The sequence below is a fragment of the Balaenoptera physalus genome, assembly GCF_965194825.1.
Source record: "Balaenoptera physalus genome assembly, chromosome: 11".
Taxonomy (NCBI): domain Eukaryota; kingdom Metazoa; phylum Chordata; class Mammalia; order Artiodactyla; family Balaenopteridae; genus Balaenoptera; species Balaenoptera physalus.
The window spans coordinates 32,814,953-32,827,288 of NC_138896.1; the positions used below are offsets into that span (position 1 = coordinate 32,814,953).

At 50.9% G+C, this 12,336-nt stretch overlaps 2 protein-coding genes across 8 annotated transcripts; both read right to left on the bottom strand.

Annotated features, from left to right (window-relative positions):
* Positions 1-1,016: 1,016 nt before the first annotated feature.
* RRP36 (ribosomal RNA processing 36) lies at positions 1,017-5,573 on the bottom strand. 2 transcript variants are annotated; one of them, XM_082414601.1, is made up of 7 exons: positions 5,417-5,573; positions 3,154-3,301; positions 2,956-3,022; positions 2,682-2,786; positions 2,318-2,392; positions 2,092-2,209; positions 1,017-1,653 (listed from the first exon to the last, which is right to left on the bottom strand). In XM_082414601.1, the coding sequence occupies exons 1-7, from the start codon at positions 5,508-5,510 to the stop codon at positions 1,517-1,519; spliced, it is 744 nt and encodes a 247-aa protein (XP_082270727.1). In that variant the 5' UTR covers positions 5,511-5,573; the 3' UTR covers positions 1,017-1,516. The 2 variants fall into 2 exon arrangements, with proteins under 2 accessions (XP_082270727.1, XP_082270728.1); XM_082414602.1 differs by lacking the exon at positions 2,682-2,786.
* A 320-nt stretch (positions 5,574-5,893) lies between these two features.
* Positions 5,894-12,241, bottom strand: KLHDC3 (kelch domain containing 3). 6 transcript variants are annotated; one of them, XM_082414592.1, is made up of 13 exons: positions 12,086-12,229; positions 11,180-11,307; positions 10,834-10,950; positions 9,670-9,884; positions 9,315-9,491; positions 9,047-9,162; positions 8,787-8,858; positions 8,464-8,677; positions 8,299-8,385; positions 8,043-8,151; positions 7,842-7,915; positions 7,636-7,714; positions 5,894-6,447 (listed from the first exon to the last, which is right to left on the bottom strand). In XM_082414592.1, exons 4-13 carry the CDS (start codon positions 9,821-9,823, stop codon positions 6,303-6,305), a joined length of 1,227 nt encoding a protein of 408 aa, XP_082270718.1. In that variant the 5' UTR covers positions 9,824-9,884; positions 10,834-10,950; positions 11,180-11,307; positions 12,086-12,229; the 3' UTR covers positions 5,894-6,302. The 6 variants fall into 6 exon arrangements, with proteins under 6 accessions (XP_082270718.1, XP_082270719.1, XP_082270717.1 ...); XM_082414593.1 differs by lacking the exon at positions 11,180-11,307 and having other exon boundaries at positions 12,086-12,233; XM_082414591.1 differs by lacking the exons at positions 10,834-10,950; positions 11,180-11,307 and having other exon boundaries at positions 12,086-12,241.
* Positions 12,242-12,336: the final 95 nt, after the last annotated feature.

The window sequence follows — 12,336 nt, forward strand, 5'->3', positions numbered from 1 at the left end:
TCGCCACACAGCACACAGGATTTTAGTTCCCCAACCAGGGGGCCCCCTGCAGCGGAAGCTGGGTCCTAAACATTGGACTGCCAGGGAATTCCCTATAGCTGCTTTTTAGATGTTAATCTTTCTAATGTTCTGTAGTTTTTGTGATTTATCTAGGTCCCCAACCCCACCGTCTGTGATTAACTGGTGTTCCTGATTCTTAGGGTTTATAAATTATTAATTATAATTCTCATCCCCTTTAACATACTCTCTCCTTCTGGAACTCTGATTTGTCTCACATCTCCTCACTCTATACTCCGTGTTGTTTAACCTCTTTTCCTCAGTTTCCATTTCTATCTCTGGGCTCCATCTGTGTAACTTCTTCACATCTACTTCCAGTTCATTCTCCTTCTAGGTGTGTCTAATCTGCAGCTTAACCATAAAGTTTCTAACTTCAAATAGTATATTTTTCATTAAAAAAAACTTTTTTTATCAATCTGGTGCTTTTTGATATTTTTTCATCAGTCATAGCTTTTCTTTAAACGTAAGTAAGAAATTTTATATTTTGTATTTTATACTTCTAACATCTCAGTCTTTGCTGGTCTGATTCTCTTGCCTGTTGTTCCTAATGACTCTTGCTTATGGGTTTTTTTTTTTCCTTGTTTGCTTTGTTTTCACTGTAAGCTTAGATTCCTTGAAATTTTATCTGAAGGAATTCCTTGAGTCCTGGGTTTAAAGTACAATCCTCAAGAGAGGAATGCATTTGCTTCTGCCAGGTGCCTGAAGGCACTATCAACCTGAGATCACTTTAAACTGAATTGTCAGCTTGAGGATTTTCCAGTCCACACAGGCAATATGAATTCTCCACCCAAACAGTACTGAGAGCCAGCTGTGCTTACATATTATCATATTTTTGTCCCCACCTTCTACCTCCCCTTGCATCCAAGACCAAAGCTAAGTAGATGAGTTGTGTGTGGGATTGGTTCCCTCTTTGAATGATCGTGTCATCTGTTCAGTTTAAATAGGAAGGGTCTCTGATCTGACTTCCCACTTTGTAGGAGCATTAGGTTTATTGCCCACCCAACACGTGGCCCCTGAAATGGTAATTCTAGGCCACCCAAAAAAGCAGCAGAATAAAAAGATGAGTGACACGAGTGTTGATGAACTGGCTCCTACATAAAGTCCCAGTCCCGGGAGCCACTCAGACTCTATGGCCTTCAACTGGCCTCAAGGTCACTCACCAGTCCTTTTCCTTCTATACCAGAATCATTACTTTAAGGCAAGAATGGGAGAAGGACTTGAGGACATGATGACCCAGACCCAAGCAGAAGAAGTGTGGAATGGCAGAAGGCTGAGCTGCTCTTCGTGTCCAGCCCTCAGGCAGTCCAAGAGCCCTCTAGTCATCTCTGAGCCAGTCGGGTTCCCAGGCAGCTGTGACCCTTGCCCTTGAATGGGAAAGACCAGAACGGGCCAAGCCCAAATGTGTCCCCACAGATGCATTTCTCACTGGGGCAGTGGCAGAGCTGAGGACAGCTCCTTACTACTCTTTGCTCAAAGGGAGATGTCTTCTGTCCTTGCCTGCATTTCGGCGCCTCTTTCGACTCAAGAAGCTCTCTAGCTTCTTGCTTCGTTTCAGCTCCTTGAACTTCTCAGCTAGGACCAACTGGCGCTGCTCAGCTAGAGGACAAGGAGAAAGAAAGCCGGTAAGCAAAGGAGGAAGCCCGCCTCTTTCCCTTTCCCCAGGTCAGTAATTCTCAACCACTATGCAGGGATATGTGACTCATCTGGAGTTCACTGGTGTGTGTAAGCAAGCTGACTTCCATGATTCTACTCTTTCTCAATTCAACCAACTATGAGCTCCTTCTCTGTGCCCTACCCACATATGTGGGGGTGGGACAGAGATAAAAACGACACTCCCTGCCCACAGTCATTAGGGATACAAGAATGGTTACAAACAACAACTCCCTACTATTTCTACTTTCCTCCAACTTACCATGGGATCCAGCCTTCATGCCTCCCTTAGGGAGCTCATGGACCCCCAACACAGTATCCTGCCTCTATGGCCACCCAACCCCTGTTCCTGTAACTAGCCTGTCATAGCTGTGCCCCACTCACACTTCTTCAGGAAGTATGGCCGATGGCCCTGCTGGGCCTGAGCCCGCCGCTCCTGCTTCAGGGCCAGGTGCAGCTCCTGCTGCCGCTTCCGTTCCTGCTGTGCCATTTCTTGCTGCTCCTGAGGAGCAAAGATGAGATCGGTGAGACAGGTGAATAGCAGGGACTGTGAATCACCTCCTGCCTCGACCTGCTCTCACCTCCCTCCCCCGTATTCTGACTTACTCACCATTTGCTGAAGCAGCTGCTGCAGTTTCTCGCGCTCCTCCCCTGAACGGCGCTTCTTCAGCTGCTTTTTCACAAGCTCCACATTGGAAAATAAGTATGACAGTTAGCATTCTGTAAATGTTAGGGGAAACTCTGTGCCAAGCATTATTCTAAGAGGTTCGCATATGTTAACTCACATAAACACTATGAGATAGGAATTATTCTCTTTCTGTGATAAGGAAACTGAAGCAAAAAGAGGTTAAGTAACTTGTCAGTGATCACACAGCTAGTAAACTGACGCACCCTGCTCCCCTCTGCCCGACTCTCTGACCTGTGCTCTTGTCTCACCACTCGGAATCCCCACAGACCAATCTCATGTTACTCACATCTTTCTCTCTGGCTCGGATGTCATTTAGGAATTGATACGTTTTATCAAACACCTCAGGATTATATTCCCCTGACAGATCGTCAAAGCGGGGGTCCCGGGCTACCTTTGGAGCGAACAGAGAGAATATAAAAGAACTGTTCATATTTTGGAAATAAAAATGTATTTTGACATATACAAATAAAATGAATAAAACTAAAAAAAAAAAAAAAAAAAAAAAAAAAGAACTGTTCAGTCTCCTTTCACTGAGAAAGAGCTTACTGCCTCCTCCTCACCTTCTTACTGATGGGAACAACTTGACGCAAAAATGGCACCCGGGCCTTGGCTGACATTTCCAGAGGCCTATGGAGAAATTAAACAGGTCAAGGGAACTCCAGTCTTGTCAAAGGCCTCCCACCTGCCACCCAAGAAAGCAGACACCTACTCAAGGGACCAGCTATCCTCCAACTCCTGGGGCAGGCCTTGCTCCTCACCTGTGCTTATCTGCAACACATGCTTTTTGGACAGGTGGTCTGGAACTTTGCTTCTTAGTGCTGTTTCCAGTTACCAATTGTTTGTACGTCTTAGTCCCCACTTGGCTCTGCAATTCCAACAGCTCCTCAAATGACATGTGAGATGTGCCTGTGAAAGGTAGGTGGGGGTGGGAGGGAACCGCAACTCAGCTCAGCATCTGCCATTGCTGCAAAGACGCCATCCCATCTTCATTCCTTAGGTAACTGATCCTTTCCAACATCCCCTTCAGACCGATCACTGCAGGTCCTGGGCAGCACAGGTTGTAATGGCGCTACACTGACACCTAACTCCCCATCGGTTCCAGCTACCTGGGGCCTCACCTTGCTAAAGAAGGTGTATATGTAAGGCTCTTTTAAATCACTCCTTCACAGGTTTCCCCATAAGGACCTCTGTCTCCCTTGCTCAGCTACCATCGCCATTATTCTGGTTCAGGATACGCTCAGCACCTCTCACCTCAATCAGTACTCTAGCCTCCTCACTGCTCTCCCAACTTCCAGTCTCACTCCTCTCAAAGCTATGCTCCCCGCTTCAGCCTGGGAGAGGCATCTAAAAAGCAAAACCTGGGGAGGGGGTAAATTGGGAGATTGGGATTGACATATACACACTATTATTGATATATATAAAATAGATAACTAATAAGGACCTACTGTAGCACAGGGAACTCTACTCAATACTCTATAATGACCTATATGGGAAAAGAATCTAAAAAAGAGTGGATAGGACTTCCCTGGTGGCACAGTGGTTAAGAATCCGCCTGCCAATGCAGGGAACACGGGTTTGATCCTGGTCTGGGAAGATCCCACATGCCGCGGAGCAACTAAGTCCGTGTGCCATAACTACTGAAGCCCGCGCCTGGAGCCCGTGCTCCGCAACAAGAGAAGCCACTGCTGGTGGTGTGCTGAATTGGGCGATTGGGATTGACGTGTATACACTGATGTGTATAAAATTGATGACTGATTAAAAAAAAAAAAAAAAAGAGAAGCCACCACAATGAGAAGCCCACGCACGGTAACGAAGAGTAGCCCCCACTCACTGCAACTAGAGAAAAGCCCACGTACAGCAACGAAGACCCAACACAGCCAAAAATAATATAAAATAAAAAAATAAGAGTGGATATATGTATATGTGTAACTGATTCACTTTGCTGTACACTTGAAACTAACACATTGTAAATCAACCATACTCCAATAAAAATTTTTTTAAAAAAGGAAACTACTTCAGACCTGAAGTTTTCACTTTCAGTTCTTTAATAACTTTCTCTTTCCAAAAAAAAAAAAAAAAAAAAGGCAAACCTGATCTTATCACTCCCACCTCATTTCCACATACATATCCTACACATCGTGTCACTCCAGAACTCACAACTCCCCAATGGCTTCCATCTTGCTCAGAGGAAAAGCTCTAGGCTTTGTAATAGCCTGAAGACCCCATGTGATCTAGCCCGGGTTTTGGCTCTAATCTCATCTCCTACCATCTCCTCCTTCCTACTACTCTCCAGTCAACTGGCCTCCAAGCAGTTCCTAAGCAGGAAGGTATGCTCCCACCTCAGTTCCTTTGCACCTGACTTTGCTTGGAACACTTCCTCCCGCTGTACTGCTTGCTCCCTCACCTCCTTCAAACGGTTTCTCAAATGTCACCTACCCAGTGAGACCTTCTGTGATTACTTAAAACTGTAACTCCTCCCCTGCTTTCTCTTCAAAGCTCTTATCACCTTTTTCAAAAAATTTACCCTTTAAAAATCTACAATTCCGTGTTTTATTGGCTTTTATTAATTTGCTTGGTTTTTTTTAACCCCTAAAAGGTAAGCTTCATGAGGACAGTGTTGTGCTGCTTTATTCACTACTGTATCTCCAGCATCTAGAACTGTGCCTGCACACAACAGATGCTCAATAATGTTGGCAAAATTTGTTGGAATCCTCACCTACTAAGCCTTCCCCAACAATCCATCCCCTTTCCTGACTCTGCTTTTGAACATAACGTTTCCTCTCTGCGAAAAACCCTCTTCGCCCTCTAAAAAACTGCTCAGGATGTCCTAATCCAGGAAGCATCCTCTCTCACTCCCCACTTTCCAGTGCGTTGGGGGGCGCTCCCGGTGTTTGCATCTTTCAGATAACTTAAGTCTCACGGTCACGGCGTCTCCAGGCTCCGAGCCCGCACCACACGCGGTGCCACTGGCCCCTCACCCCGCCTCCACGGCTGCCCCTCGGCCCGGCGCCGTCCCCTCACCCTTCTGCAGGTCCCCGGGCCCCAGGCCCCCGCCGTCCCGAGCCCCGCGACGAGACCCGAAGGCCGCCCATTCCCGGGAGTTCACGCTCAGCATCGGCTCGCGCGGCCTGCCGAAGACTAATGGCGCTACTTCCGCTCCGGCGGCCGCTGCCCCGCCCCTTCCGGCATCTCCGGCAGGCCGAGTCCGCGATGCTTGATGACAATAGAGCAGATCCCGCCCACCGCCGCACGGGCCGCTGGTGGGCGGCCGGGGAGCCCTCCCTGGGCGGAAAAGGGCGCCCGCTGTAAATAACGTTACCCCCTCCCTTTTGTCGCTTGGCGCTGCACTCCGCGCCGAAGAGAAACTCCGGCCAGGCCGTGGTGGTATTTGGTTTCCTAATGCTCTTGGCTGAGAAGCCAGAACCTCAGCACCCTGGCTCCACTGCAAACTCCTGCCGTCCCTTGCCTATTCCACACAAAAGAGATCACACGTTTGGAGACTTTCAAATCATTTTTATAAAATCTGAGCTGGCTGAGAGCGTCAGGGTACAGCAACAGCTCAAGGAAGGGTGGGATTATCTGCTGGTCCTCCCCTCCCCAGGTCAGGGAGAAGGAGATTTCATGCCAACAGCTGCAACTCCTCTCAGCTCCCAATCAATGCTCAGGGCTCAAGCAGCGGGAAGAGGTGGAAAGAAGGGTGGGGAGGGGAAGCTCCTGAGGCTGACACTGCTTGCTTCTCCCTCCTCCCCATTCCCTTCGCTTCCCAGCAGAGCATGGCTGACCTGGGGCAGAGCAGAGGCCCAGGAGCAGTTGGAGGGAGGTGAATGGGACAGAGCACCAAGGGGAAGGGGCCCTCGGCCCAAGGAGGAAGGGACCTAGCCCTCCCCCCTGCAGCTCCCCACTAAGTTCACAGCACAGAAAACACCTCTAGTCCAACAACTCCATGTGGAGGTATACCAAGTCCAGGGTCCAAAGGGGCAGGCGGGGGAGAGATGGGCAAGGGCAGTGAAGACACCAGCAGGCTCAGGAAGGGAGGCGGCAGAAACTTCCTCCTACCCATGGGAGGAGACAATGGGGCGACTGATATTGCTGTTGGTGGTCATGGCATTCAGCTCCCACCTGGAAGGCCAAAAATGACAGGCAGAAAGGACAGAAGGGGGAGCCTCCGCCCCCAAGTCCAGAATTGCTCAAACAAAGCAATGAACACACCAGTACCTTCAACTTCCTAAAGCTCAACCACCCACGGCCACCTCTTCCTTACAGCCCTATGAGGGTTAACAATCAGGGCTCCACACACCACCAAATCCACTACCACCCACTAGTCCACCTGCAAGCTCATGTGGACTTCCTGTTTATGTTTACATATTGATATTCTTGTGCCCAACACCTGCAAAAAAACATCTGTGTATACATCTCAATAAACTTCCCAACCTACCTTTCCTCCTATGCTCAGATCCAACCAGGATGCCCCTCCCCCCACCAGGAATGTCGGTTTTTGCTCTCAACTCCCATCCTTTTAAGGCCCTGATTCAGATCTCCTATCCTCCCTGAGGCCTTCCCCAGCCATCCCACCATATTAAAATTAAATTCCTCTCTTTTTGACAACTGTCATTCTACAAAGTACCTCCTTATGCCAAGGCTCTACTCTACTTGGTACTAGGCACTTGCACATGTGTTCATCTTGGGCCAGCCTGGGATCCATCTGTTCAGCCTTGTATACTCTATCACCAAATACTGAACACACAGACCCTCAGCAAGTAAGAATTAAGCTGAACTAAATCAAGGAGAGGAAAGTGTCGCAGAATGACCCAGAAGGGCACAATTATATACAAGATAACTTTCAGTGCTTGATTTAGACCTAAGAATGGAATTCAAAGGGAAGGAGCTAGGAAGGACCTCCCTTAATTCTGGAATTAATGTGATCCAGAGGCTCCAAAACTTGTTTTTTCTCTGCAGCTAGGTTCTAGATTTAATCAAACTTTCTCAGCATATTAACAAAAATAACTGTATCAGCTCAGGAATTAGGAAGTAATGCCTCTGAGCTTGGTTTGAAAACTGGACATTTTTTCCATAAAACTCACCCAGATGACAGTTTTATATTTCCTTCTTGCTCCCTCTCCACAAGTACGCTACAGAACAAAATCTTCTCTCTCCTGCACACTGAGACCAAGCCAATCAGGTCATGCCTGTGCTGCCCACTCACCCTCGGCCAGTCCCTCCTTTCCAACCATTCACTGTACCTGATGTCATGGGGCAAACAGGACTGGTCCAGGTTATACTGAATCACAGCCAGTTTGCACAGAGTCTTCAGACTAGGGCCTTTAAAGGAGGAGTGGGGGAGAGGGAGATAGATGGTCAAAGCCGAGGAAAGGGTCCAGTCCTGGATATCACCACCCAAAGACAGGGACCCTGATGGCAAAAGCACTTAGGGAATAAGTGTACTTACTAAAGTCCAAAATGTGTAAGTCAGAATGATCTATGAGGTCAAATTCATCTCCCAGGCCTTCCTCAGGAGATGGACTATAGGGATCAAAAGAGAGATGAAGGAAGGAGTGAAGACTACCCACGAGACCCTCTTGCTCAAATGTCTCCCATGTTAGTCACAGGCTTAGGCCCTTCCTGGAGCCCTCCCCTCTCTCCTCCTAACCTGGTACCCCCAAAAAGGACAATCTTGTCACCAACAATACAGCAGCACTGGCGCCGGCGGGGACATGGCCCCTTCCCCTTCGGTTCAATCTTTTTCCAGGTAAACGACACTAAAGAGAAGTTTAAATGGAGGTTCAACACCTGCCTAGCCCAGATATCCTCTCCACCCCCGCCCCTCACCCACTCAGGATTATTCTTTTCTTTTCCACGCCCCCTCAATTGCTCCCTGTTCCTCCCTTAAAGGCAGTGCTCTTTACCAGGGTTAAACTTCCAGAGATCATGGAAGTGCCGGTTCAGCCTTGCATTATAGCCACCAAAAATGTACAGCTCCCCATTGTAGCCAACTGGAAGGAGAGAGGAATGTCAAGAATGTAGGGGCAATAGGGGGACGGGGACTTGGCAGGGACCTAACAGACACTCACAGGCTGAGTGGCTCCGGCGCCCCTCGGGCAGCACTGGGGTGGGTGGACAGTCCAGCCAGGCCTCAGTCCTCGTGTCAAAGACACGGATGCGGTTGCAGTAAATCTCATTGTTGGAATGGAATGGCCCAAAACGGTCTGCACGGCCCCCAAAGACATACATGTGACTGCCCAGCATTGTGGCCGAGTGGAAGTCCCTCCAGCGTGCAGGGTTGCCCTGGGCAGGAGCAGAGATGGGAGGGGGAGGGGTCAGCTTTCACTGTTTGAGCTCCCTATGGTTCCTTAAATTGAGGGTGGGGATCTGGGAGAGAGGAAGAAGGGCCAACCTTTGTACAGATCAGGGTCCATGTCATGGTGCTGGTATCCAGCTTGTGAATGTCATTGGAAAAGCAGTCCGCCTGACAAGAAAGAGAAAGGAAGTGAAGGAAGGAATAAAAGAGAGGAGCAGGGGTCACTCTCTGACCCTCCGTCCCTCCCACCTCAGAACCTGCAAGCAAACCAAAGCCTCCCATTCCACTACTTTCAATTCCCCTTCCTCCTTCTCATTCCCACCCTAGGGAAACCTCTAGTTTCTTCCCAGACCTACCAGCTGCTCGTAGCCCCCGAAAATGTACATGGTCTTGCCCAGGACACAAGCCGAATGTCCATCCCGGGCCCCAGGAACTGTTCCTGCCACTCGGGGTGTGGACCATTTGTGAGTATCTGAAGGAGGGGAGAGGGTGGGCCCAGTAAGCAAGCTGGCGCTCCCTCCTCGACTCAGGGGCGCCTTATTCCCAGCCCCCCTCAGCCCACACCTTCCCCAGCCCCGCGAGGCACCATTTGGCAGAACACAGCCTCCAGAGACTCATACTCACTGACGTCAAAGGCATAGAGCACATTGCAGGCCCCTTCGGTGTCATTCCGCCCGCCCCAAAGGAAGACTGTGTCGTCGATGAGGACGGTGGAGTGTCCATACCGCATGTAGGGTACCACGGGAGCCTGCCCGCGGGTGGCGGGCCTCACTGGGGGCAGCTTTGTCCAACGCAAGGACACTGTGGGCACAGCTCTGCTCAGCCCTGGGAACCTCCCTTCAGGCCATCCACATTTTCCCAAACCACATGTTAGTTTCCTCCACCCCCTCTGGCCATGGGGGCCACCAACAAAGCTCACTCAGCCACCCACTGCCCTCCCTGATGTGGGCACCCAGGGATGGTCCCCGAGTTAGCTTACCTGCATTGAAAATGTGCACATCAATCTGACGCAGCGTCTCATAGTCTTCACCAGAGCAGTAACCCCCGAAGGAGTACACCCGGTGCCCGACAGCCACTGCAGCATGGTTCACCCTGCGGGGCCCGCCCTCCAGGTGCACCGTCCACCGTAACATCCCCTGGGCCACTGGTTACGGCAACATGCCCCCCCGGCACGGCCTGCTGCCTCTGCTATACCTGCACACAAGTTAGGGCCACGGGCTCCTCAGGCAAAGCCTTTGCCTGGGTCACCGTGACTCTGCCCAGGACTAGCCTTGCCTCTAAGTGTCACCTGGTGGCCCTCCCACACCACCCCTCCACAGCTCAGGTGGCTGGCTCTGCTCCAGGGGAGCTGCTGAGGTCAGGAAGCTAGCCCTGGCCCTGTGTTCTCCAACAGCAAAGGGTGGGGCCACTCTGACCTGACTGCCAGCTCAGACTGCTGATCAAGGGCTCAATGTGGTCGTCCCCTACTCATGGCGGCTGCACCCTGTCACTGGCCTGGCCCAAGCTCCAAGCCCCCTTCAAAGGTCAGTGAGTTCTCTTGTCTTTCTGGCTCTGCTCTGCCTACTGCCACCTCTCTAAGAATCTCCGTGCTCTTTGAGGTGGGGAGAGGGATCTCAAAATACTCAGAGCTATTAATAGCCCAGCCAACCCCATACAGTCCACTGAAAGCTGGCATGAGTGCCTCCAAGCAGAAAAGCTTTTAGGCTTTTAGAGTGGAACAGTTCCTCTATCCAGGATGGGGTGGGATTGACCCCGGACAGGAACATCCATGGATGATTAGCCCCTCACCGGGGGCTCTTGTCAAGCAGAGCTGTTGTCATCGGGGTCACCCAGGGCCCCTCACGGGCATGAGGAGTTCCTTTGACAGCTGTGCCTGGCATGCTGCCAAGAACTTAAGCCAGAAAGGTATGTGTGTGCTGGGGATTGAGGGGGTAGGGTTTTCTCCTCTTGCCACTTGCCCAACCTAGCCATTGTAGTAGAGAACAAGCTATTTCCAGCAGCTCTTCTCCCACTTGGGTCTTTGAAAGGGGACAGGGGTGGGGGTGTGCACTGGAAAGGGAAAGGAAAGCAAAATACCCTTGGGCAGGACAAGAAAAAGACCCAGGCATGAGAGATCATGGTCTCTTAAAGACAACCTGCTAACCTAGTGATAACGGGTACATCTGAAGGCTCTGTCAGGCAAATCCTGCAGCTGGCACTGCCTGCTCTGGCAGGCACCTGCTGGGTTTGGGTAGATCATCTGCTCCCTGTTCAAGAAGCCCTGGCAGAACGGAAAAACAAAAAAGAAGCCCTGGCAGAGGGAAGAGCCAGGCAGAATCTCAGGCAAAGAAAAAGTTCAAGTAAGGGAGGCCCCTCGCAAGAAAGACACACAGGTTTCAGCTGGCTTGCCAGCCCTCCTGCCCCTGCCCAACCTCCCTCAACCCCCAACCCCATGCTTTAAATAGCCACTCTGCCAAACCTGAAATAGCCCCTCAGGAAACCACTCTCACTTCATTACTCCTGTCCTCAATCCAAAAGCTCTTGGATCTGGGCTTGTAAGGACAGATAGGAAGGAGGTTGAAGAGCTTAAGAACCGGAGTCCTTCATCTTCCCTCATAGCTTCCACTCCCCACTTCAGCTATATTAAGGTAAAGCAAAGAATTCAGAGGACAAGAGAGAAGCAATTCCATCCAAAGGTGGAGAAAAAAACCTTGGCTTCTCCTCCAAAAAAAAACACAACTCAAGCTCGTGGAGAACAAGCCCCCAGGGTCTCAGAGTCTCCTCTTATCCCTGGGTCTCTCCCATCCTCTATCACTGCCGCATTCTCAAGCTTCTTCAATTCCCTTCATGTACCTACCCCCCCTTCCTATTCTCTTGCAATTTTCACTCCCCGTTTCTGGCCCTTCTTGATCTCCTGAGAGCTTTGCCGTTTTCTCCTTCTTCCTTCTCCCACGACTCCAAGCTCCACCCCGACAGCCCTCCATTTTCCCTCTTCCACTAAGGGGAAAAAAGCTAATATCCATTGACCCCCTTTCCGCCAGAGATATTCCTCCCTGTATATGACGCTATCCCTGTCGTCTCCCAGTCATCCCAACCTCCCCTCCCGCACAACTCCAGACACCCCCGCCCTTTTCTTCCATTATCCTCAGCTTCCCTGTTCTCCTCATAACCCGGTCTTCTTTCCAATTTCCTTTAGTGCCTCCTCCGGCTGCCTACCAGGTCTCTCCCACTGGTTTCCTCACCATCCTCCCGGAGCCCTTCTTTCCCCATTAACACTTTCCTTTCCCATCATCCCCCTAGCTCCCTCCCCACCCCCACCTCTTCACTCTCAGGCCCCTCCCCCACGACTCCAGCGCTAAGCATGGGCGTCCGCAGCCCCTATAATTCTCCTTGTCCCTCAACCCACCCCGGGCTACCTGCCAGGCCGGGCCGGGGCGGGGCCGCGGGTCCTCGCGCTGCCTGCAGCCTAGAAACCGTTGCACGCCAACCGACAACTCGGTCCCCAACGAGATAAACACAACCAGGCTCTGTCCTTCCGGCGGGCAGCTGTCTGCGCACATGCAGTCAGAGCTAAGTGCCCGAAGCCTACCGGGACTTGTAGTTCACGGAGTTCCGGAGGGACGTCAGGGGCTCAAGAGTGGGTAGGAGCCTGAGGAGATTCTGCGCA